The sequence below is a fragment of the Pleurodeles waltl genome, chromosome 2_2 (genome assembly GCF_031143425.1).
Source record: "Pleurodeles waltl isolate 20211129_DDA chromosome 2_2, aPleWal1.hap1.20221129, whole genome shotgun sequence".
NCBI classification, from domain to species: Eukaryota; Metazoa; Chordata; class Amphibia; order Caudata; family Salamandridae; genus Pleurodeles; species Pleurodeles waltl.
In genome coordinates this window covers 202,049,015-202,075,632 of record NC_090439.1, presented here as the reverse complement: position 1 = coordinate 202,075,632, position 26,618 = coordinate 202,049,015, and the positions used below count along the sequence as shown (strand labels likewise).

Genomic DNA, 26,618 nt, shown 5'->3' with positions numbered 1-26,618 from the left:
TTCTCACACAAAGCTCCTCACGGACCTCAGGCTTGGACCAGTACCGCTGGTATCGCCACACGTTGGGCGCCAACTGAGGTACTGGGTTTTTCAGAACCGGTACTGATCCGGTAACCCAGTGGTGCCGGGGTACACCCAAAGACCTCGGGTACTTTCCTGATTCAGACCACTGAAACTCAGAGTCTTCTAGGTGAAGTCAAAGATCGAATTTATTGGCTGCAACCAAGTAACAAGCGTCCTAGAAGTACAACAGCACGGTTTGTATGTTCTCAGGAGACTGTGTGTCAATGCAAAGTCAGGTTTCCTTATATACAGTTTTTTAAGCTTCAGGCCAACATTCTTGACATTTTGGTTGGTCATTCACATGTTTTCACTACAAAGGAAAAAACAGTGTCATGATGAAACCTCATATTTCATGTCATCCAACCCATAATAAATTACCCGGCAAGGCCTAGTTTTTTACATCAGATAAGTGTGGACCCCCAATAAAAACGGGCACCTCCCCCTCGTAAAGTAAGAAGAAGAAAAGAGCAGGTGCAGGTGTGAGCAAGATTAGGCAGGGTGTGTGAGCGATAATAAGGGTTTTATGGCATGGTGTGCCTTGATGCTATCTGATTCGGCCACTGGGAGAGGGACTGACCAAACAGGTTTGGCCTGAGGCAATGGTTCCAGCTTGCCCAGGTCAGAGAAAAGTCAATCAAGGTGTACGTGTGCTTGGAATCAAATCTGACTGTATTATAAGCCTATGTGAGGGCAACTTTTAAAAATGGCTGCCGTGTATAAAATGGGAGCCACGAGTGCAGGACGAAAATAGCGATTTCGAAGTGAAAACGCTGCTGGAATTGAGCGAAAATGCTCATGCTTAGTGTACTAGTCATTATCGGTCTTTTGATACTAAAATCGTACTGCTGTGGCAAAGTAAATTACATGGGTCCAGAATTTTTAGAACCACACTAAGTCTGTAGAATTATAGATGCCCCTTTAGGGAGTCAGAGGTGATTACGCAATGTCATCAAAGGTATTTCCACCAGCCTTATGTATATTTGTAAATTACTGCGCAGTATTGACTATTGGGTGTGTAATGAATGTACTTTTGCAAGAGAAAAAGCACAGACTGGACAGTTACCTAATTAGTGTTACTGTGTGCCAGCGAAAGGCAATTACTAGCGCACATCACCTCTCTTAAAAACAGGCCTTGGATTGCTCTTCTCCGCTGCCCTGAGAGAGTCAAACGCTACAATGCTTGTGTTTGGTTCCCTGTGGAGTGTGAATGTGGACCCATTAATTGTGCATGCCACACAACTAGCTCCCCATTTTCTTAAAAGGCTCATCGCCACTATGACCTCTTCGGGTGCAGTTGCTTTGCTGCTTAGACCAGGAATTAGATTTCCATTCCCTGTCTGAACTCTCCTGGGCAGGAAACAGTTTGGTGGCTGGAGATGGGGTCCTCTGGACACTGGCTCTTTGGAGCCCGAGGGATGTGGTCCCTGGGTCACTTATATGGCTTGGGGAGGTGGGCCACACATCCCATTCCCATAAATAAACATTTTGGGCCTGGGGTATTGGGTCCCCGGGCATTCCGAAGGCTTGGGGAGCAGTGCGGCACACCACCTCCCCATAAATAAACATATTTTCCTTTACAGAATGGAGTCTCCGGGGCCTTAAAATGGCTCAGATATGGTGACACATGTCCTACACCCCAAAATAATTTGTTGCTCTGACCCATAGCCCCCCCCTTCCCCAGCCCTGGTCCACTCTGGGAGGAGGGGGGGGGGGCTTATGTTTTAATTCATACCACCAATCCTCTACAGATCTGTGGTACAGTAAAAAAACAAAAACTTTTTTGGGACCAAGTTGAGTGGGGATTGTCCATATCTGATCCCCTCTAGGCCTAGGAGGGTAGAGTATCCCTACCCTGCCCCTCAATATTCTTTATTTTTTTTTGAGGACAGGAGACTGAATCGGAGTCCTAATAAGGCTGCCGCTACGTTTTTGTTGATGAGGTGGTAGCCAATCAAAACATAACTTTAAATGTGTTGGGACTGCAGATCCTCCGTGACAGGATATATACATACATTTTGGCACCTTAATTTCCCAAACACTACTGAACGAGTTTATCCACCATGTTAGATATCCTTTAACTATACTTTTGATTAGTGATTAATATAAAAAGAGGGCAGAAATTGTGCTGTCACAATGTCATAGTGACAAATTCTTATAGACTATCTACCAATCCTACAATTACTATCCGATCGCAATATGTTAAGGCATGCCCTAGTGTGCTTTTTCATGTCCATATCAACATAAATATGATATAAGGCTTCATCAATATTGATTGCATAATCGCAATTGCAATAATAACATATCAAACAATTTTAAGTCATTTACTTACGCACACAACTGTAAAAAAACAAAACAAAAAACATTTTGGAAGTGTTTTTTTTTTCTTTTTTGTGTTATTGAGTAACCAACATTTGTGAACGTTTAGCATATGTATTGTGATGGAGTGGAGTGAGAAGGGCCTTCAAAGCCATGATGAATTTTTATTTTAGAAAGTAAACCACTGTTTTACCAATATTATACCTACTCCCGAAGGTGCATAAGGATATACTTATTCTGTTGGCATACTTAAAATCTCACCCTAGGTCAGTCTTTTTGAACCAAAGTCTAATTATATTGATTATTTCGTGTTCGCTATTGTGAAGATCCTTCCAACTCATGAACAACATGTACAAGAAACCTGATTTCCTAAAAAAGATTTATTATATCAACTGGCTTGGGTTTGTTTTCTAATCACGTTAGATTTGTCAGTCATATGCACAAGTATTAGGCATAAACATGTTCTCATGTCATGCCCATTACAAAAAACCCCAAAAAAACACATGAACTCACTAGGATGTTGCCTTATATGCTATACCTCCGCCTCACACAAAACATCTTTAGAAGTACTTGAGACAGAACAAGGTACTGCCATTGGTGCCTGCTAGTTTGGTTATTTGGAAAGGTGATCAGGAAAAAGCTCAGGAATTTGTATTTATTAATAATGAGAATAACTTAAATCTGTGATTTACTAGTACTATCAGTGACACTGATATTGTATAGTTTGGCTGTATCGCTTGAGATACTGGGGGGGGGGGGACAGAGGAGGGTGCACTAATTACAGCCATGCATAAATAACCCACTGCATGGTTCAGTGTTTTACAAGTATATCCCTTATAAGGAATTATTGCATGTGAAGAGAAATTGCAACTCCCAGGAGAGAGATGAGAGAGCAAGTACCGATATGTTAAAAATATTTAAATTGAGAGGCTACTGTAATACCTTATATGTGAATAGCTGAACAAAGGGTCACTAGCTTGGATAGGGATAAGATTCTCTATAAAAATAAAAGGAAAAACGACTGACACAACAACTGACACAAAGGTAAGGGTATACAAAGAATTTTTATTATTGTATTTTTTTATTTTTTTATTATTTTATTATTATATTTTATTATTATTATAATATTATTATAACTACGTACAGTAGGGAACATCAAGTGAACTTGGGTCTTCGGGAACCCCATTTTTATATGCATGTTGCCAGGCTGTTATTGTTACATTTAAATACTTATTCTAAGCCCAACATGACAGAGTGTTTGTTTCAGCTTCCCTGTTTTGGTCATTTGCCTCATAGTTGTCTTTACTATCAAGAGTTGAGGGAGTGGAGTCCGCCCTTTTTAAGTCTGAGTTAGTGCCCAATGTGTTGCACTCTTCGATGTGATTATATTAATTGTTTAGACCCCACGAGGCATCTGCCTCTTCTCAGCAGGTTGCACCTTTCAGTATTGCAGTTTGCTCAGTCCTCTCTAGCAATACTCAGGGAGTGGAGGCAATTCTTTGTGGTAGGCCCACAGCATGAATGTTCTTGCTGGCACTGTTTTCTTGCCATTGTTTTGAAGCATGTCCTGCCCTTGCATTCCGGGGCACCAATTATCTGATCCATCGCACTTCAACAAGCAGGTCTCTGGGTCAGCCTCCCCGTACTGCTGTGGTTGATGTTTTTCAGATCCCATCCACCAGTCATCTGCTTCTGTGCAGCCCGAACAAGAATTATCAGATAGCTCTACACCATCTTCTTGTGTGCTAGTCTGCTCACCAGTAACTCATCCTAGGCACTGCTTGTTAAATCTTGCTGCAGCTTTTGCTGCTCTTCAGTGTTTTCCCAGGTGTATTCTGTTACAAACTTACCATGGGGAGTCTTTTCTTTCTGTCTGTGGTCCTAATTACTCTAAAATATTCTTAGAAATTGTTTAACAAGACCAGGAAGTGAGCTATTGTTGCAGAAAGAATACTCTGTCTAGCTTACACTATGTTGTTGTTCATGTGTTCAAAGTGTTTGTTTTTCATTTACAGCATAAAGCAATATTTAATTTTTTACCATTATGATGTTTCAGGTTAAAATTGTTTTTGAGTGGCATGATTATATTAATGTCAAACTACTTTTATGTTCATTTCACTTTGTAGATAATGGTACGTGGACTCAACTGTGGTTGGTATCAGACTATCATGAACATGGCTCACTCTTTGATTACCTAAATAGGTATACAGTTACTGTGGAAGGGATGATTAGACTAGCCTTATCTACAGCAAGTGGTCTTGCACATCTTCATATGGAGATTGTAGGCACACAAGGTATTGTATATCCTTTTTCTTGGTGATGTAGCGTATGTGCATATCTTTCATAGGATACAGCTGCGAGTTAAGAAATTGTTGCTAGTTTTATCCCAGAAAATCCCACATAATATGCAAAATGTAATCCATTTAATTGTGTTCTTAAAAAAAATAAAAAAACAATTCTGATTGTCCTTGTGAGTAATTTGAAATGTAAAATGTCCTAGCTAGAGGGAAGTAAGGATTAGGCATCATCTTTCTTCACTCTACTTCTCAGCAGGTGTTGACAAGCTCACTTACCTATAGCATTCTGAGATTTGTAGTGGACAAAAACGTGTGTTGTATTGTGTGGCTAATTTGTTAACCTTGCTCTTTGGGTTTGGGAAATGTAGTTTTGTTAGTGTTCGATAAGCAAGCTTGACAACAGTAATATATTTTTTTCAAAACCAATTTTTATACTGACATGCTCAAAGTGTAGCACAGAATAACAAGTCATATGCCGCAATAGAATTACATTCAACTTATTTGAGTTGGTATGTATCTGGAGACAGTGCCGGGCTCAGTAAGTGCAGTCTCATTGCTGCAGATTAGTATAATGGTTTGCTTACATTGAAATGTTTTTTGCTTTATAATGTAGTCAATTCCTATAACCATGAGAAAGAGAACAGAACTAAAATCCATCGCCCACCACCATCCAGGGACTCACTGAGCTAACGTTACAGAGCAGGGCACCCCAGGGTATTGGGATCTATTTCCAGGGACTTGGCGTCAGTGGGGGATATGCAGTGGTATGGAGAAGCAGGAGAAGGAGTCGAAATCCCTCCAGGAAGAGGGTAGATGTAGGAAAGAGTAGGTGGAGATTTGTTCTGAGGAAACTAGGGTGGTCGGGTGTCACCTCTGATGTGTGATATGAAGTCCTTGAGAATCTTGTCCCAGCAGGTCGCTAGGGGATATTACGTTGCCTTGACTTTTCTTGTCATCGGATGTCTGTACTTTCTGCTTGCGCCCATTTAATGACCCCTGTTCGCCAATGTGTGGTGGAGGGGGTGCAGCAGATTTTCCACTTAATCCCACTATGCGGTTAGTTAGGAAAAGTGCAAGGTCTGTGAAACGAGTCATTGCCTTTTCAGTTTTGTTGCAAGGGAACTGGCCAAGCAGGCACTGGCGAGCTGTCAAGCTGCTCCTGGCCCGTGGCTCGGAGACTTTCCAGCAAGACTGCACCCCAGTTGTCAGAAGGGCCTGCAGCTCCAAAACATGTGGGTCATATCCGTTGAATCTGGTTGGTTCCAGACCCCGGATGTCCCAGTGCCGCCCTGAGTGCCCCGTAGGTGTAGAACGTTCCCCCATGCACTTGCACTCTGTGGAGCTCCTGTAAAGACTTTAACTTACTCTTTGCGAAGAGGTTGTGGAGTGTTGTTGCACCAGCCTTTTCCTACACCCCCAACAGGCGTCCACCTAGTCTATGGTTCCCCAGAGGAAGTCTTCGAAGGGCTAGCAGTGGGAAGTATGATCGGATCGTTCTGGCCCCTGGGAAGCTTCTCTGTAGGCATTCATGGGCTCTGTTTAAAAGAAGGGGATAAGGGACACTCGTCTGATGGCCTGGGAGTAACAAAGTAAACAAGTGACCCTCGTAAATACTGGCCCTGGGAATCCCCATCTTGTCATTAAGATGGCCCGCTAACCATGGTGCCACCCATTGGAGTTGGACCACTAGGTAATAGTGTGTGAAGTTCGGAACATCCATACCACCACCACTGGAGGGAGGGAGCAGCAGTGCCCATGCTCCACATAGGGTTGATTAGTAAAGAATCTAGGTGACAAAACTGTGTGTCCAGGGATCCCATCCGAGAGGTTGGTAAAGCAGTAGAGGAGTCAGGTGGCATCACCATTTTTATACATGGCCATGCTGCCCACTGCTGACAAAAGGAAGAGTCTTCCAGAAGGAGATGTGGGATCTCAAGAACCTCAGTGTCATGCCAAGGTTTCCCTCCATACGGTCCATCCCTAAGTGATATATTTGAATCTCTAAATATTTGAACCTCCACGGGCCCCAGGTTAGGGACTCACTGCTCAGCTGGATTTGCCGTGTGTGTGTGTGTGTGAAGGGGGGGAATTGGGGGGGGGGGGGGAAGTGTCCAATAAACAGGAAGGCGAGCACTTTGGAGTAGTTACATTTTTTTTTAAAAACATTCATTTTACGAAATAACCAACCAAGCCACCAGTTTGTCGCAGTAAAGGGCATTTCTCACATGCATAGTCATTAGCGTAGAATATGGTGAGAATAAAGGAAGAAAAAAAAAGTATGTGAATGAAGCAAAAGGATGAAATCTCCATACAATAGTGACAGAGGCAGATAAGTTACATAATTATGCTGTGAGAACACTTGATAAGTAGTGTAAGCGTGGTACCAGTTCAAGTCGAAGGGGAGACATTTCCCACATCTTCATGTTCCTAATCAGAGTCCAACGTTAGGAGATAGTCTCTCAAAGGCTGACATATATCTCTCAGTCTGGACATTGGTGGTTTTAGTTATGCATAGAGTTGGCTAGTGGTATCGCAGTATGTCATATCCCTAAGCCAGGCAACAACATTTGTGGGTCTGACACTGCCCCAAAAGAGAGCCGTCTGTCTCTTAGTTATAAGGAGCGCAATGGCAGAAAAGCATCTCTGGCTCAGGGGTACAGGCTTGATGTAGCCCAGCACGGCCAACATAGGATCCAGGTCAAGTGTCCCCATCATTGGTGATATCGTAGAAAATATTTCTGCCCAGTAGGAGGCTACCATTGTGCAGTTCCAAGCCAGATGCTTAAAGTCAGCATGTTCCACTTTACATTTAGGGCAATGGTGTGGCCTTTTGGGGTCAAGAATAGATGAGACTTTCGAGGTTGTGTAAACTCAGTGCAGGTATTTGTAGTTAGCAGGTTATGTATATGGTTGTTAGGCACTAATACCAAGATTTGTCTAAGATGTCATGTCCCAGGTCATGTGCCCATGCAGCTCTAGATTTCTCTGGGCTAGCTGGGCACAGCTGTAAAGAGATGTGATAGTCTGAACAATAATTTACTATCTGGCATAGATATCACCAATGTGAGCGGTAGTAAGTCTTTGGGTTCCTCTCCGTATGTATGTAGGGTGTGGCATAGGGTCCTATGCAAGCGTTGTCTGATGATACTGCCCATATGCAATGGGCTCCCATCCTCCAGTACAGCAGAGCTAGGTTTTAGGGTGCCATTGAGAAACAGGTCTCTAATTACATTTACCTGGAGCGAAGCTAGGGAGTGCTGTACCACACGTCCCTGTAGGAGCCATGGATTGTTTGACAGAGGGATGTGTGGGGAATACAGTATCTCTCATCTCAACATTTCCTGCAGTTGAGACCAAGCCCAGCATGTGGTGGAGAGAATCTGAATATTGTTAGTCACATGGGATATTCTGGGGTAGTAAGGATGACATGGAGAGATGTGGTGCCTGGACTCTCTCTTCGGCTTAAGGTAGGTGTAGGAAGTTGGCTCTGTATATACTATTTTAAAGTAAGAAATAGTGTGCACAGAGTCCAAGGGTTCCCCTTAGAGGTAAGATAGTGGCAATAGTAGATAATTTTAATGCTCTATTTTGTGGTAGTGTGGTTGAGCAGTAGGCTTATCAGAGGGTAGTGTTAAGCATTTGTTGTACACACACAGCCAATAAATGAGGAACACACACTCAAAGGCTTACTCCAGGCCAATAGGTTTTTATATTGAAAAATATATTTTCTTAGTTTATTTTAAGAACCACAGGTTCAAGATTTACATTAAACACTTTAATTGTAAGGTACTTCACTTAGATACTTTAGGAACTTTGAATGGAAACAATATCATGTACAGTCTTTGTAAAAATGGCAATCTATTTTCAAATTGGACACAGTGCAAAAATCAACAGTTCCTGGGGGAGGTAAGTAAAGGTTAGATTAGGAGGTAAGTACAACACTTACAAGTCTCAGTCCTGGGGCATAGGCAGCCCACCTTTGGGGGTTCAAGGCAACCCCAAAGTTACCACACCAGCAGCTCAGGGCCGGTCAGGTGCAGAGGTCAAAGAGGTGCCCAAAACACACAGGTGCCTACGGAGAACAGGGGTGCTCCGGTTCCAGTCTGTCAGCAGGTAAGTACCTGCGTTCTCGGGGGGCAGACCAGGGGGGTTTTGTAGAGCACCGGGGAGGACACAAGTAGGCACACAAAACACACCCTCAGTGGCACAGGGGCAGCCGGGTGCAGTGTGCAAAGCAGGCATCTGGTTTCAGGTTGGAAACAATGGAGGGACCCAGGGGTCACTCTAGCGGTGCAGGCAGGCACGGGGGGGCTTCTCAGGACAGCCACCACCTGGGCAAGGTAGAGGGTCGCCTAGTGGTCACTCCTGCGTTGAAGATCAGTTCCTTCAGGTCCTTGGGGCTGCGGGTGCAGTGTTGGTTCCAGGCGTTGGGTTAGGGGGAGCCTCTGGATATTCTCTGCAGGCTTCGCTGCGGGGGATCAGGGGGGTCGTCTCTGGTTACTCACGGGCTCGCAGTCGCCGGGGAGTCCTCCCTGAGGTGTTTGTTCTCTGGATCTCGAGCCGGGGGCGTCGGGTGCAGAGTGTGAAGTCTCACGCTTCCGGCAGGAAACGTGCAGTCTTTGAAAGTTGCTTCTTTGTTGCAAAGAAGTAGCTGGTTTTGAACAGGGCCACTGTTCACAGGAGTTTCTTGGTCCTTTAGTCCAGGGCAGTCCTCTGAGGCTTCAGAGGTCGCTGGTCCCTGTCGGATGCGTCACTGGAGCAGGTTTTTGAAGTTGGAGACAAGCTGGTAGGGCTGGGGCCAAAGCAGTTGTTGTCTTACTCCTTTTCTGCAGGCTTGTAGGTCATCAGTCCTTCTTGTTTCTTCAGGTTGCAGGAATCTGATTTCCTGGGATCTGGGGAGCCCCTTAATACCAAATTTAGTGGTGTGTTTAGGTCTGGGGAGGGCAGTAGCCAATGGCTACTGTCCTTGAGGGTGGCTACACCCTCTTTGTGCCTCCTCCCTGTGGGGAGGGGGGCTCATCCCTAATCCTATTGGGGGAATCCTCCAAACTCAAGATGGAGGATTTCTCAAGGCAGGGGTCACCTCACCTCAGCTCAGGACACCTTAGGGGCTGTCCTGACTGGTGGGTGACTCCTCCTTGTTTTTCTCATTATCTCCTCTAGCCTTGTCGCCAAAAGTGGGGGCAGTGGCCGGAGGGGCGGACATCTCCACTAGCTGGGATGCCCTGGGGCGCTGTAACAAAAGGGGTGAGCCTTTGAGGCTCACTGCCAGGTGTTACAGTTCCTGCAGGGGAAGGTGAGAAGCACCTCCACCCAGTACAGGCTTTGTTCCTGGCCACAGAGTGACGAAGGCACTCTCCCCATGTGGCCAGCAACATGTCTGTTGTGTGGCAGGCTGGCAGAAACTGGTCAGCCTTCACTAGAAGTTGGGTAGGTATTCAGGGGGCATCTCTAAGATGCCCTCTGGGTGTATGTTACAATAAATCCCACACTGGCATCAGTGTGCATTTATTGTGCTGAGAAGTTTGATACCAAACTTCTCAGTTTTCAGTGTAGCCATTATGGAACTGTGTAGTTCGTGTTTAACAAACTCCCAGACCATATAGTCTTATGGCTACCCTCCACTTACAATGTCTAAGGATTTGCTATAGACACTGTAGGGGCATAGTGCTCATGCACATATGCCCTCCCCTGTGGTATAGTGCACCCTGCCTTAGGGCTGTAAGGCCTGCTAGAGGGGTGACTTACCTATGCCACAGGCAGTGTGAGGTTGGCATGGAACTCTGAGGGGAGTGCCATGTTGACTTAGTCATTTTCTCCCCACCAGCACACCCAAGCAACGACGCAGTGTGCAGCCCTTAGAGACCTTCCCTGGCATCAGGGCCCGTGGTACCAGGGATACCAGTTACGAGGGACTTACCTGAGTGCCAGGGTTGTGCCAATTGTGGAAACAAAGGTACAGTTTAGGGAAGGAACACTGGTGCTGGGGCCTGGTTAGCAGGGTCCCACCACACTTTCAAATCATGCCTTAGCATCAGCAAAGGCAAAAAGTTAGGGGGTAACCATGCCAAGGAGGCATTTTCTTACAGTAGGGCATTCTTGCATCTGGATGGTGCCCATAATAGCCATAGTGGGACTGCCCCACCAAGTAAAACAGTTGTAGGTCTGGCACGCCCAACCCACCATGGTCAGAGAGAAGTGTCAGCATTTCCCAGCAAATATAAGGATGGCGGCCAACCAGACTAGTCTGGCCAAAAGGCATTGCAGGGAGGCAAAAAAGCTGTTGGTCAGTGCAATGGGGATATGTAGGCAGTTGGCTCTGTATATAGTTTCTCAAAGTGAGAGATAATGTGCACAGAGTTCAAGGGTTCCCCTTATAGGTTGATAGTGGCAAAATTAGATACTAATGCTCTATTTTGTGGTAGTGTGGTTGAGCAGTAGGCTTATCAAAGGGTAGTGTTAAGCTACACACACAGGCAATAAATGAGAACACACACTCAAGACTTAACTCCAGGCCAATAGGTTTTTATATAGCAAAATATTATTTTCTTAATTTATTTTAGAACCACAAGATTCAGACGTTAGTTAAGTACATAAATTGTAAGGTACTTCACACAGGTAAGTATGGAACTTTGAATTAACAGTAGTATACACAGTTTTGGCAAAAATGGCAATAAGCTATTTTAAAAGTGGACATAGTGCAAAAATCAACAGTTCCTGGGGGAGGCAAGTAATAGTTAGGTTCTCAGGTAAGTAAAGCACTTACAAGTTGTCTCCTGGGCATAGGTAGCCCACCATTGGAGTTCAAGTTAACCCCAAACACCCAGCACCAGCAATACAGGGCCGGTCAGGTGCAGAGGTCAAAGTAGGGCCCAAATAGCATAGGCGCCTATGGAGAATAGGGGTGCTCTGGTTCCAGCCTGGTAGCAGGTAAGTACCTGCATCCTCTGGGAGCAGACCAGGGGGGTTTTGTAGAGCACTGGGGGTGGAGGGGGGGCGGGGACACACACAGGCACACAAAATACACCCTCAGCCGCACAGGGGCGGCCAGGTGCAGTGTGCAAAGTAGAGGCCGTGTTTTGCGTTGAAGGCAATGGAGGGACACGGGGTCACTCTGGCGATGCTGGCAGGGGGGTTTCTCGGGCCAGCCACCAACTGGGCTAGGATGAGGGCCGCCTGCCGGTCACTCCTGCACAGGTTGGTGGTTCCTCTCAGTCCTGGGGGCTGGCGGGTGCAGTGCTTGGTCAAGGCATCGGCTTCATTTGTTACAAGGCAGTCTCGGTCAGGGGGAGCTTCTGGATCCTCTATGCAGGTGTCGCTGTGGGGTGGAGGGAGGTCGACTCAGGGGGTCCACGTCCTTGGAGTCGCCTGGGAGTCCTCTCTGCAGTGTTGGTTGTCCTGAACCCGAGCCGGGGGCGTCGGGTGCAGTGTGTGAAGACTCAGGCTTTTAGAGTCAAAAGAGAGTATCTTTAAAGTTGGTTTTTTGTTGCTGTTTTTGGACAGAGCCGCTGTCCTCTGGAGGTTCTTGGTCCTTTAGGTGCAGGTCAGTCCTCTGAGTCCTCAGAGGTCGCTGGTCCCGCTGGATGCGTCGCTGTGCAGGTTCTTTGAGTCTGGAGACAGGCCAGTAGGGCTGGGGCCAAGTCCGTTGTCTCCGTCGTCTCTGTGGGGCTTTCAGGTCAGCAGTCCTTCTTTCTTCAGCTTGCAGGAATCTGATTTCCTAGGTTCAGGGCCGCCCCTAAATACTGAATTTAGGGGTGTGTTTAGGTCTGGGGGGCAGTAGCCAATGGCTACTGTCCCTGAAGGTGGCTACACCCTCTTTGTGCCTCCTCCCTGGGGGGGGGGGGCTGGGCACATCCCTATTCCTATTGGGGGAATCCTCCAAACCAAGATGGAAGATTTCTTAAGGCAGGGGTCACCTCAGCTCAGGACGCCTTAGGGGCTGTTCTGACTGGTGGGTGACTCCTCCTTGTTTTTCTCATTATCTCCTCCGGACTTGCCGCCAAAAGTGGGGGCTGTGTCCGGAAGGTGGGACATCTCCACTAGCTGGAATACCCTGGGGTGCTGTAACAGGCTTGAGCCTTTGAGTCTCACTGCCAGGTGTTACAGTTCCTGCAGGGGGAGGTGAGAAGCACCTCCACCCAGTACAGGATTTGTTCCGGGCCTCAGAGTGACAAAGGCACTCACCCCATGTGGCAAGAAACCCGTCTGGTTGTGGCAGGCTGGTAGGATCTGGTCTGCCTAACACTAGGAATTGGACTGGTTTACAGGATGCATCTCTAAAATGCCCTCTGTGTGTGTTTTTCAATAAATCCCACACTGGCATCAGTGTGAATTTATTGTGCTGAGACGTTTGATACCAAACTTCCCAGAATTCAGTGTAGCCATTATGGAACTGTGGAGTTTGTATTTGACAGACTCCCAGACTACATACTCTTTATGGCTACCCTGCACTTACAATGTCTAAGATTTGGCTTAGACACTGTAGGGGCATATTGCTCATGCAACTATGCCCTCACCTGTGGTATAGTGCACCCTGTCTTAGGGCTGTTGGGCCTGCTAGAGGTGTGACTTGCCTATGCCACAGACAGTGGGACGCGGACATTGCATTCTGAGGGGAGGGCCATGTCGACATAGTCATTTTCTCCCCACCAACACACAAGCTGTGAGGCAGTATTTGATAGAGACTTCTAGTTGCAGATTCCTTACCTTTGAATTTCCCCAGGCGTCAGACTGGATCCGAAGTCTTTTCTTCGAGCAGTACCTCTGCGTGCCGTCAGATGGTGTCGATTGACTCCGCGGGCGTCGTTGGTGTTGTGCTCGCATGATGATGCCGCTGTCCTATATAGGCGCCACCCTGGCGCGCTGACGTCAGTTATTTTCTTGCCGCTCCGCGCAGATCCGGAGAAGAGCTACCTCAGTCATTTTTTGACTATGCTGACATTTTTCTCGTATTTTTGACGAGTTTGTGGATGCGTCGAGGGATGTCCCACAAGACCGGATTCAAGCCCTGCGACTCCTGTCAACGAACCTTGTCGGTGACGGATCCGCACCTCGTGTGCTTCTGGTATTTGGAGCACGATCACGACCTGTAGTGCTCAGTGTCGTGCCATGAACCCGAAGGCTTTGAGGGAGCGGTCCCTAAAGCTCATGGTGGCCCGACACTCGACTCTGCGGCGCTCATGGTCCCGTTCGAGAGGAAGGTCTCGAGACCAGCCACAAAGTCACCACCACTCTTCGTCCCCCAAGTCATCGGGACATTTGGGTCACAAAAAAGTTGTTGAAGAAGGACAAGCGTTCTTCAAGTTCACCCCGTCAATCGGATGATACGATGCAGGAAGAGCATCGACGCTCTAGGCCTTTGACAACAGAGCCTTCATCTGGGTCGGCTCCGCGATTTCCCTGGAGCTGGAGCCACCCCCGCTCAACCTAAAGAATTTTACGAGGCCATGCACCTAATTTTTGGATGGTCCGACCCACCATTGGGCACAGGTGAGTCTGTTGGGGTCCCCTTGGTTTCAAAGCCGTCTGCTTCGGCTCCGAAGGGCCCCTCCGAATCCATTTGCGGATCAGACACGATGCCGATTGTGCCACGGCGACCTTTCCCCACGTCAGGTCAGACGTTGATGCTCCCGACGTCAGTTGGGCCCACAATCCATGTCCATTCCATTCTCATACCCGGAGCCGGAACAATGTCGGTCAACGCCGATTCCGTTCTCTATGGGCTCTCCTGGGCCCAGGGATGATCCGGACCCTAAGTCTTCTGGGTATGGATACGGGGAGAGTATGGAGGGGTCGCTGAACGCTTTAGAATCCCAGATTGACCCCCAAATGGACTGGGTGCAGGATTTGGGTGAAGCCAGTGGTCTAGACACCTCCCCTGACACTGGTATGCTCTCTCCTCCTAACGTGGCTACAGAGGAGGTTGCTTCTTAGTCTGTGGTGGTGAGAAGGGCGGCTGAGGTCCTGAACCTCAAGCTTCCTTCTGTGGAGGTTAGGCCTAACATCCTAACCGACGTGCTTCAGCCGGGGTCTTCCTCTTCCAAGCCCCTTTTACCCTTTAATGAAGCACTGACAGAGGTCCTTTTGGGTACTTGGTCTAGATCCAGCACAGGCGCTCCTGTGAATAGGACGATTGCCTGCTGCCATTGGCCTGCGCTGTCCGACCTGAAATTCCTGAACCAACCCCCACGCCTGAGAGCCTTGTCATCCAGGCTTCTTCTTTGTCTGGCGCATTCCCTGCTGCTTAAGTAATCAAAAAGACTGGATAATTTGTGGAAAAAGTTTTTTTTTTTCCCAACAGTCTAGCGATGCGGTCCGTGAACACCGCATGCCTTTTGGGCCGCTATTCCCATACTCCCTGGGATACAGTCGCGCAAGTGCTGTCTGCAGTTTAGGAGGAGGCCCGGGCTGTTCTATCCCAAGCTGTAACAGGTGGGAGGGATGCAGCTAAGTTCATGATTATGATTCGTTGTGGACTGGATACAACAGACTCCCTAGGCAGATCGGTTGCATCGACTGTGGTATTGGTGCGCCACGTCTGGCTCAGAACATCTTGCTTTTCTGGGGATGTCCAGCATTCCTTGATGGACATGCCCTTTGATGCACACGTATCTTTGGAGAGAAGGCGGACTCAACGCTCGATCGCTTTAAAGATTCCCGAGTCACGGCCCAGTCCCTTGGCCTCATGCCCGCACCTAGACCCCAGCAAGTCTGCCTTTTGCCCCTTTCGTGGCTATGGAAGGGGCACCCGTGTCCTTTTCCACCTGGCCACAGCCCCTGCGTGGCCGCGGGATCCCACGTTCCCAGGGATCAGGGAGCCAGTAGGTCGCCCAGTCCTCCCCCTCCTCATCCTCCAAGCCTTCCCAGTCTGCAGGTACATCAGCAGCCAGTAGGTGGCAGGATACGCCATCACCTGCCCCAATGGGAAGCAGTTACCATGGACAGGTGGGTACTCCAATTCGTCTGAAGGGGCTACTCCCTCCCCTTCGAGACATCTTTTCCAGCCATGCCACTTTCACACAGTCTGAAATCGGAGAATCATATGGTGCTTCTCTGCGAGGAAGTACAAGCCCTTTTGGCCAAAGGGCTATAGAGAGGGTTCCGTTGCCAGAAGTAGGTTGTGGTTACTATTCCCACCACTTTCTGGTTCCGAAAAAGGACAAAGGTCTTCGACATATATTCGCTCTTCGGTCCCTCAGTCTCTTCCTAAAAAAAGGAGAAGTTCAAAATGTTAACATTGGCTCAGGTCCTATCTGCCCTGGATCCTGGAGACTGAATGGTAGCGTTGGGCTTGCAAGACGCATACATCCACACCCCCGTCTTGCCGGCCCACAGACGTTACCTACGATTCATGGTAGGTCACGAGCACTTTTAGTTTACTGTGCTCCCCTTTGGCCTTACCAGTGCCTCTCAGGTGTTCACGAAAGTGATGGTAATGGTGGCAGCTCATCTGCACAGGTTAGGGGTCCCAGTCTTCCGCTACCTCGACTATTGGCTGTTAAAGGCGAATTCGCCCCAGACAGTCATCTCACACCTACAGACTATGGCGAATCTTTTGCATTTGCTGGGGTTATCAACGTGCCGAAGTCACACCTGATTCCTTCTCAGACGCTTCCTCAGAGCTGTTCTGGATACAGTGCATTTTCGGGCATATCCTCCCGAAAAACGAGTCCAGGATATTTAGGCTATGATACTGATGTGTCAGCCTCTGTCCTGTATTTCGGTGAGAATGACTCTGAGGCTGCTGGGCCTCATGGCCTCCTGCATCCTGCTGGTTCAAAATGCCAGATGGCATATTCAGGCTCTGCACTGGGACCTGAAGTTCCAGTGGGCGCAGCATCAGGGAAATCTCTCCGACAAGGTCCAGATCTCAGAAGGTACTGCGAAAGACCTGCAGTGGTCGTTAACGAATCAGGATTGGGTCAAGGGCAGATCCCTCTCCTTTCCCCAACCAGATCATATAGTTGTGACAGATGCGTCACTTCTGGGATGGGGTAGCCACATGGGGGAGGCAGAGATCAGGGGCATCTGGTCACTGGCATGAACCGGGCTCCATATCAATCATCTGGAGCTCTGAGCCATTCGACTAGAATTGGAAGCATTTCTTCCCTCCCTCAAGGAGAAAGCAGTGCAAGTGTTCACAGACAACACCACCGCCATGTGGTATTGCAACAAAGAAGGCGGAGTGGGGTCATGGACCCTTTGTCAAGAGGCCCTTCGTCTCTGGACTTGGCTGGAACATCAGGGCATTTCTCTGGTGGTTCAACACCTGGCAGTCTCCTTGAATGCCAGAGCAGACGAACTCAGCCTATGATGCATGGTCGACCACGAATGGCGTCTCCATCCGGAGGTGGCACAAGGTCTCTTCTTGCAGTGGAGAGAACCTTGGTTAGACTTGTTGGCCTCCATAGAGAACACGCAATATGAACTTTTTTGCGTGTTGGAGTTTCCAAGGCGGCACTCGCTCGGCGACGCTTATCGTTGCGACTGGAATTCATGCCTCCTGTACGCCTTCCAGCCAATACCACTTCTGCCCAGAGTTCTGAAGATCAGGCCAGACCGTGCCCAAGTAATACTGATGACTCCGGACTGGGCACGAAGAGTTTGGTATTCCAAGCTTCTGAACATGGCCCTAGAGCCTCTGATCAGACTGCCCCTTCAGGAGGATCTTCTGTCGCAGCAGCAGGGGAAGGTCCTCCACCCGAACCTGCCAACTCTGTGACTTCTTGCGTGGAGATTGAGCAGCGACAGTTGATGTCTTCTGACCTGTCACCCGAAGCCTGTGATGTTATCTTGGCAGCCAGGCATCCCTCAACCAAAACTGTATACGCCTGTTGTTGGAAGAAATTTGTGGCATGGTGAATTGACGATTCTGTTGATACTCGATCTGCTCCTCTCGCTCAAGTTCTTATGTTTATTCTTTCCCTTGCCCGGCAGGGTTCCACCTTGGGCACTCTTGAGGGATATCTTTCTGCTATCTCTGCTTTCTTGAGGTTACTTGATCCCATTCATCATGCTCTAATGGGATCTCAGTCTTGTATTGACAAACCTTATATGTACCCTGTTTGAACCACTTCACAACTGCCCTCTAAGGCTCTTGACTACAGGGAGTGCAGAATTATTAGGCAAATGAGTATTTTGACCACATCATCCTCTTTATGCATGTTGTCTTACTCCAAGCTGTATAGGCTCGAAAGCCTACTACCAATTAAGCATATTAGGTGATGTGCATCTCTGTAATGAGAAGGGGTGTGGTCTAATGACATCAACACCCTATATCAGGTGTGCATAATTATTAGGCAGCTTCCTTTCCTTTGGCAAAATGGGTCAAAAGAAGGACTTGACAGGCTCAGAAAAGTTAAAAATAGTGAGATATCATCGAACAATCAAGCGTTTCATTCAAAATAGTCAACAGGGTCGCAAGAAGCGTGTGGAAAAACCAAGGCGCAAAATAACTGCCCATGAACTGAGAAAAGTCAAGCGTGCAGCTGCCACGATGCCACTTGCCACCAGTTTGGCCATATTTCAGAGCTGCAACATCACTGGAGTGCCCAAAAGCACAAGGTGTGCAATACTCAGAGACATGGCCAAGGTAAGAAAGTCTGAAAGACGACCACCACTGAACAAGACACACAAGCTGAAACGTCAAGACTGGGCCAAGAAATATCTCAAGACTGATTTTTCTAAGGTTTTATGGACTGATGAAATGAGAGTGAGTCTTGATGGGCCAGATGGATGGGCCCGTGGCTGAATTGGTAAAGGGCAGAGAGCTCCAGTCCGACTCAGACGCCAGCGAGGTGGAGTACTGGTTTGGGCTGGTATCATCAAAGATGAGCTTGTGGGGCCTTTTCGGGTTGGGGATGGAGTCAAGCTCAACTCCCAGTCCTACTGCCAGTTCCTGGAAGACACCTTCTTCAAGCAGTGGTACAGGAAGAAGTCTGCATCCTTCAAGAAAAACATGATTTTCATGCAGGACAATGCTCCATCACACGCGTCCAAGTACTCCACAGCGTGGCTGGCAAGAAAGGGTATAAAAGAAGGAAATCTAATGACATGGCCTCCTTGTTCACCTGATCTGAACCCCATTGAGAACCTGTGGTCCATCATCAAATGTGAGATTTACAAGGAGGGAAAACAGTACACCTCTCTGAACAGTGTCTGGGAGGCTGTGGTTGCTGCTGCACGCAATGTTGATGGTGAACAGATCAAAACACTGACAGAATCCATGGATGGCAGGCTTTTGAGTGTCCTTGCAAAGAAAGATGGCTATATTGGTCACTGATTTGTTTTTGTTTTGTTTTTGAATGTCAGAAATGTATATTTGTGAATGTTGAGATGTTATATTGGTTTCACTGGTAATAATAAATAATTGAAATGGGTATATATTTTTTTTTGTTAAGTTGCCTAATAATTATGCACAGTAATAGTCACCTGCACACACAGATATCCCCCTAACATAGCTAAAACTAAAAACAAACTAAAAACTACTTCCAAAAATATTCAGCTTTGATATTAATGAGTTTTTTGGGTTCATTGAGAACATGGTTGTTGTTCAATAATAAAATTAATCCTCAAAAATACAACTTGCCTAATAATTCTGCACTCCCTGTATAAAGACTGTCTTTTTAGTTGCCATTACTTCTGCCCGCAGAGTTAGTGAACTCCAGGCTCTGTCATCTAAACCACCTTTTCTTGCCGTACATCCTGACAAAGGGGTGCTTCGCACAAGGGCTTATTTTCTACCTAAGATAGTGACACCCTTCCATGTCGGACAGTCCATCACGTTGCCTACCTTTTATACACCCCCACATCCCTCTCATGAAGAGGAGAGACTCCACCATCTGGACCCAAAAAGAGCATTGGCGTTCTATCTTGATCGTACCAAAGACTTCCTGGTGGACGATCAACTCTTTGTGGGATATGTGGGTGCAAAGAAGGGGAAGGTGGTGCAGAAGAGGACCATTTCAAGATGGGTACTCTTATGCATCAAAATGTGCTACGCTCTGGCCAAGAAGCAACCTCCTGAAGGTTTGCAAGCTCACTCCACCAGAGCGACTGCTGCTGCCACAGCGCAACGTGGGCATCTCTGCACACTTTTAACAAGCAGTACTGCCTGGACAATCAGGTCCGAAGGGACGGCTACTTTGGCCATTCGGTCCTACAGGACATTTTGGTGTGATCTTGGTTCGCAGGCCCTCCACAGGGGATATTACTCTGGTATCTATTCTGAGGTAAGGAATCTGCAACTAGAAGTCTCTATTAGATGTACAAGTTACTTACCTTCGGTAACAAAAATATCTGGTAGAGACATATTCTAGTTGCAGATTCGTTACCGACCTGCCCATCCTCCCTGTGGGAGGCTGGCCTGGCTTGTAGTGGGTACCAAGGGGTACTTACACTCTGTACCAGGTCCAGTTATCCCTTATTAGTGTAGATGAGGTGTTTCTAGCAGCTTAGGCTGATAGAAGGTAGCTATAGCAGAGCAGCTTAGGCTGAACTAGGAGACATGCAAAGCTCCTACTATACCACTGGTGCCATATGCACAATATCATAAGAAAACACAATACACAGATATACTAAAAATAAAGGTACTTTATTTTTATGACAATATGCCAAAAGTATCTCAGTGAGTACCCTCAGTATGAGGATGCCAAATATACACAAGATATATGTACACAATACCAAAAATATTCAGTAATAGCAAAAGGAAGTAATGCAAGCAATGTAAAGTTACAGTAGATTGCAGTAGGAGCACATAGGTATAGGGACAACACAAACCATATACTCCAGAAGTGGAATGCGAACCACGAATGGACCCCAAACCTATGTGAGCTTGTAGAGGGTCGCTGGGACTGTAAGAAAACAGTGAGGGTTAGAAAAATAGCCCACCCCAAGACCCTGAAAAGTAGGTGTAAAGTGCACCTATAACTCCCAGAGAGCACAAAAGTCGTAATAGGGGGATTCTGCAAGGAAGACCAACACCAGCAATGCAAAAACAGTGGATTTCCGGACCTGAGTACCTGTAAAACAAGGGGACCAAATCCAAGAGTCGCGACAGTGTCGAGAGTGGGCAGATGCCCAGGAAATGCCAGCTGAGGGTGCAAAGAAGCTGCCACCGGATGGAAGAAGCTTTGTGTTCTGCAAGAACGAAGAGGACTAGGAACTTCCCCTTTGGAGGATGGATGTCCCACGTCGTGAAGAAGCTTGCAGAGGTGTTCCCACGCAGAAAGACCGCAAACAAGCCTTGCTAGCTGCAAGGGTCGCGGTTAGGGTTTTTGGATGCTGCTGTGGCCCAGGAGGGACTAGGATGTCGCCACTTGGATGAGGAGACAGAGGGGGCGCCCAGCAAGTCAGGGAGCCCACACAAAAGCAGGCAGCACCCGCCGAAGTACCGGATCAGGCACTTAGAAGAGGAGTGAACCGGAGTCCACCCGAAGTCAGAAAAGGGAGTCCCACGACGCCGGAGGGCAACTCAGAAGGTTGTGCACTGCAGGTTAGAGTGTCGGGGACCCAGGCTTGGCTGTGCACGAAGGAAATCCTGGAAGAGTGCACAGGAGCCGGAGCAGCTGCAAATCACGCAGTACCCAGCAATGCAGTCTAGCGTGGGGAGGCAAGGACTTACCTCCACCAAACTTGGACTGAAGAGTCACTGGACTGTGGGAGCCACTTGGACAGAGTTGCTGAGTTCCAGGGACCACGCTCGTCGTGCTGAGAAGGGACCCAGAGGACCGGTGATGCAGTCTTTTGTTGCCTGCGGTTGCAGGGGGAGGATTCCGTCGACCCACGGGAGATTTCTTCAGAGCTCCTGGTGGAAGAAGGAGGCAGGCTACCCCAGGAAACAGGCGAGAAAGCCAGCAGGATGAAGCGATACAAGGTTGTAGTAGTCGTCTTTGCTACTTTGTTGCGGTTTTGCAGGCGTCCTGAGCAGTCAGCGGTCGATCCTTTGGCAGAAGGTCAAGAGGGAGATGCAGAGGAAGTCTGATGAGCTCTTGCATTTGGTATCTGAAGAATTCCCCAAGAAGAGACCCTAAGTAGCCAGAAAAGGAGGTTTGGCTACCTAGGGAGGAGGATAGGCTAGTAAGAAAGGTAAGAGCCTATCGGAAGGAGTCTCTGACGTCACCTGATGCCACTGGCCACTCAAAGCAGTCCAGTGTGCCAGCAACACCTCTGTTTCCAAGATGGCAGAGGTCTGGAGCACACTGGAGGAGCTCTGGGCACCTCCCCTGGGAGGTGCAGGTCAGGGGAGTGGTCACTACCCTTTCCTTTGTCCAGTTTCGCGCCAGAGCAGGGCTGGGGGATCCCTGAACCGGTGTAGACTGGCTTATGCAGAGATGGGCACCATCTGTGCCCATCAAAGTATTTCCAGAGGCTGGGGGAGGCTACTCCTCCCCAGCCCTGACACCTTTTTCCAAAGGGAGAGGGTGTAACACCCTCTCTCTGAGGAAGTCCTTTGTTCTGCCTTCCTGGGCCAAGCCTGGCTGGACCCCAGGAGGGCAGAAACCTGTCTGAGGGGTTGGCAGCAGCTGCAGTGAAACCCCGGGAAAGGTAGTTTGGCAGTACCCAGGTCTGTGCTAGAGACTCGGGGGATCATGGAATTGTCTCCCTAATGCCAGAATGGCATTGGGGTGACAATTCTATGATCTTAGACATGTTACATGGCCTTGTTCGGAGTTACCATTGTGACGCTATACATAGGTAGTGACCTATGTATAGTGCACACGTGGAATGGTGTCCCCTCACTCACAAAGTCCGGGGAATTTGCCCTGAACGATGTGGGGGCACCTTGGCTAGTGCCAGGGTGCCCACACACTAAGTAACTTAGCACCCAACCTTCACCAGGTGAAGGTTAGACATATAGGTGACTTATAAGCTACTTATGTGCAGTGTAAAATGGCTGTGAAATAATGTGGGCATTATTTCACTCAGGCTGCAGTGGCAGGCCTGTGTAAGAATTTTCAGAGCTCCCTATGGGTGGCAAAGGAAATGCTGCAGCCCATAGGGATCTCCTGGAACCCCAATACCCTGGGTACCTCAGTACCATATACTAGGGAATTATAAGGGTGTTCCAGTATGCCAATGTGAATTGGTGAAATTGGTCACTAGCTTGCTAGTGACAGTTTGTAAAGCAGAGAGAGCATAACCACTGAGGTTCTGGTTAGCAGAACCTCAGTGAGACAGTTAAGCATCACACAGGGAACACATACGTATAGGCCACAAACTTGTGAGCACTGGGGTCCAGGCTAGCAGGGTCCCAGTGACACATAACAAACATACTGACAACATAGGGTTTTTACTATGAGCACTGGGCCCTGGCTAGCAGGATCCCAGTGAGACAGTGAAAACACCCTGACATATACTCGGAAACAGGCCAAAATGGGGGTAACAAGGCTAGAAAGAGGCTACTTTCTCACACTCCCCGCACTGCAAACTGTTTTCTGGGGACAGGAACTTCCCCTTAAGAGCCCTAGTTTTGGTGCACCACTCTGTGTTCTTCATGGCTCCGCGCTACTGCCGTAAAAATTTGTGAAAAGAAACTGACGTCAGCGCGCCGCGGTGGCACTTACATGCGACTGCAATGTCATCACTGGGAGCACGACACCTGACGGCGCATAGAGGTACTGCTCGAAGAAAAATCTCCGGATCCAGTCTGATGCCTGGGGAAATTCAAAGGTAAGGAATCTGCAACTAGAATATGTCTCTACCAGATATTTTGTTACCAAAGGTAAGTAACTTGTACATATATTCCCAGATATTTGGGGGGGAAATCAGTGCCCTATCTTAGTGGGTGTTCACAGGTGGGTGGGAATGTGGCCTCTGTTAGCTGAGAAAGTTCTGATTTATCCAAGTTAATTGAGAGGCTGGAAAAGGTCCCAGGTTAACAGCTGGGTCACGGACAAATAATAATATATCATCTGCATGGATGGGGACCATGATGGAACCATGATGGAACTGGAGGCCTCTGCAGAAGTGGCACTCCTGGAGGTGTTGAACAGGAGGTGGGGGGGAAGTGAGCAGCCCTGTCTGGTGCCCCTAGTGATCGGAAAGGCATCAGAGCGTGCAGTTAACCTGATGGTGTGCCTAGGGGTCCGTATATAGTAACAATATGAGGTTCCTAAGGACTTTGGGTACCTTCAGCTTGCTAAGAGTTGCACATAGAAACGTCCACTCCAGCTAATCAAATGCTTTTTCAGCATCTAATAAAGCAACTTCGGTGGGGGTGGTGTGCATGATCTGGTTTAACAGTGCGAAGAATGTACGAAGATTGTTAGAGGTGAAGCAGTGCGGGACAAAACCAGATTGTATAGGGGAGATTATAGGATCCATTAAAAGGGGTAGGCGGGTTGCTAGTATCTTAGCTAATATCTTGTTGTCATGGTTCGAGTGAAAGCAGTTTATAGGAGGTGCACAAGTGAGCTGGCTTGCCCGGTTTAAGTAGTAAGGTAATGACAGCTTCACGTAAAGTAGGGCGGAGTATCCCTAGCTCAGTTGACTGGGAGTAGACCTTTAAAATGTGCAGGGCTAGGATAGTTTTGTATGCTTTATAAAAGTTTCCAGTAAAGCTGTCCGAGCCAGGGTTCTTGGAGCCACCAAGAGTGTCAGTGGCTTGTGTGATTTCTTCACTGGTAATAAGGGCAGCCAGGAATCGCTGTTGCCCAGGCTCGAGCCACACCATGGCCACCTCGGGTAGGTCTCCATTGGGGCAGTCACACCCGCTGTTGCTTACGATGTGTACAGATGCCAATGGTAGGATGTGAATGTGGCAACTATTGTGGCATTGTCCATAGCAATAGTGCCATCGGTGGTCTGGAGTTCTGTAACATACATGGCTTGATAGGGGGTCGCAATAGCTGAGCCAGAGTGTTTGGGATGCTCTCCCTTACCTTACTGGAATGCTTTGGCCTATTTGCCCAGATATGTCACCTTGTGATCTGCTAAGTCATGGAATTCCTGCAGAAGAGTAGAACGACTGTGCAAATGAGAGCTGTGGGTTGGACTTGTATGGGTCCTCAAGGTCTCTTAGTCACCCTTCCACTTTAGCCAAGTCAGCTTTGAAATGCACACCCCTTTTATGTAGGCTTTAAAGGCTTCCCAAAGCATAGAATGGGTGGCGACTGAGCATGTGTTAATAGCAAAGTATTCAGTTATTGCATCACGGACCTCCGACTGAAAGACCTCATCTAGAAGCGTAGTTTTGGTAAAGTTCCAGCATCTGCAAGAGCAGCCAGAGTTCAGAACCTTTAGCGTCATCTTTACCAGGGCATTGTGCGATAAGGGGCGGGGTGGGTGTGTGATGGCGGTGAGCTGCAGAAGGGCTCCTCAGGAGACATACCAGTGATCTGTGAGAGTCCAGGCTTGTGGGGCAGAGAAAAAGGTAGTCTTTCGTGTGGGTGTTAGATGACCGCCAGATGCCAGTTAGCTGAAAGGTACCTAATATGTCAGTTAGAGGGTGTAGCGATCTAGGCTTTGTGACTTTGGGATAGGCAGTTGTATAAAGTGAGGGATGGCATATATATTCAGCCTGAGTGCAGCCTATTAACACGGACAGTTCATGATAGAATTCTGGGCAGTCAGTATTCGGTGCATAGATATTCACAAGAAACATTGACCTGTCTGCCAGTGATCCGGATACCAACAAATATCTGTTGTTAGTGTCAGCAGTACACTCATCGAAAGTGAAGGGGATACTCTTATGGACTTGGATACAAACCCACAGGAGTAGGAGCTGTAGTATGCAAAACAATAGATGAAGTCCCATGTGGTGGCAAATGCGAAGGTGTCACGAGGGGAAAGGTGTGTCTCTTGTAAAAAGCCCAGTTGGTCTCCATGTCTGGTTAAATAGGAGAGAACCTGCCTCCATTTGCTGGGGTTATTGAGGCCTCTGATGCACCAAGTTATGTATTGGAGCTCAAGTCTGGTGTTTGCATTAGAGTGGTGTTATTTAGTGCAGTGTGTAGGTAACATGCGTACATGTGAGGTTGTGCCATTGAGTGTTTAGGCAGTGGGGTGGTAACATAAATCCAGCATAAAAATTGTTGGTGCCGTGGTAAGTTGTGACAGGTTTACCTTGGCTCAAAAAGGATGGTTAAGCTTGTGAAATGAAGCCTTATGTAGGTGTGTGCAAGGGAGTATATAGCCTAGAGGAGTCTCTCTGCATATGCATGGTTCCAACGTTGTAGTCACAAACTCAGAAGCGAGCAGCTCGAGGAGTGCAACTAGTATGGCTCAACAGTGATCTGTGCGACATAGCAATCACCCGGGACCCAGTCTTTCATTTATCATGCGGGTTATGCTTTGCTGGAGCAGGCCTCTGACACCGCCCTAAGGTGGTGTTGATGCAATGCGGCCATACTTAAGGTTGTTCTCCACCACGAGTGATGCGGAAGTGGGGTGGGGAGAGACCGGTCTGTGCCTCAGCCCCGCAGCCATCCTGTTCACTCAGTTACCAGATCGATCAATGGTGGCGTCATATGGTGGCAGGGAGAGCACAGGCCCCAGATATCAGGGCAGTGGGCACCTAGCAAGCAATGGAGCAGGCAGTCCCCTGTAGTTGTCAGAGGGGTCTGAGTGAAGTCACAGGTGTTCCCGTAGTCCATCATAGGCCATCTGGTGAATTGCCACCAATTTAAGGACGGTCTTGGACGGCAGGGCAACAGAGATCGAGCCACCCGTCTCAGGTTAGACCCGGGGGCATATTTGATGGCAGATGGTGCCCAGGCTTAGTGTTAGGTGATTCCTCTGGTGTTTGAGCTGTTCGGCCATCTAGGTTGCTGGCTCAGCCACGCCTCTTGGCGTAGTTAAATTTAAGGCCTGAGACCTCAACAAATGCGTTTAGAATTGGGGCAAGTCTTCCGAAGGTAGAGGGTCATGCCGTTACATAGAAGAAGACGATATGCGTCTGGGTTCCCAAAGGAATGTACCAGTCCCTGCGGCTGGTTTTCCCCA

The 26,618-nt window shown here is 48.0% G+C and overlaps 1 protein-coding gene across 5 annotated transcripts in view; it reads left to right on the top strand.

Annotated features, from left to right (window-relative positions):
- The window catches only part of TGFBR1 (transforming growth factor beta receptor 1), a 464,518-nt gene that overhangs the window by 114,940 nt on the left and 322,960 nt on the right, over positions 1-26,618 (top strand). For all 5 annotated transcript variants that reach the window (XM_069219636.1, XM_069219635.1, XM_069219632.1 and 2 more), the window contains one exon: positions 4,506-4,673. In XM_069219636.1, the coding sequence (XP_069075737.1) occupies positions 4,506-4,673 (168 nt within the window). The remainder of the gene's footprint in view (positions 1-4,505; positions 4,674-26,618) is intronic.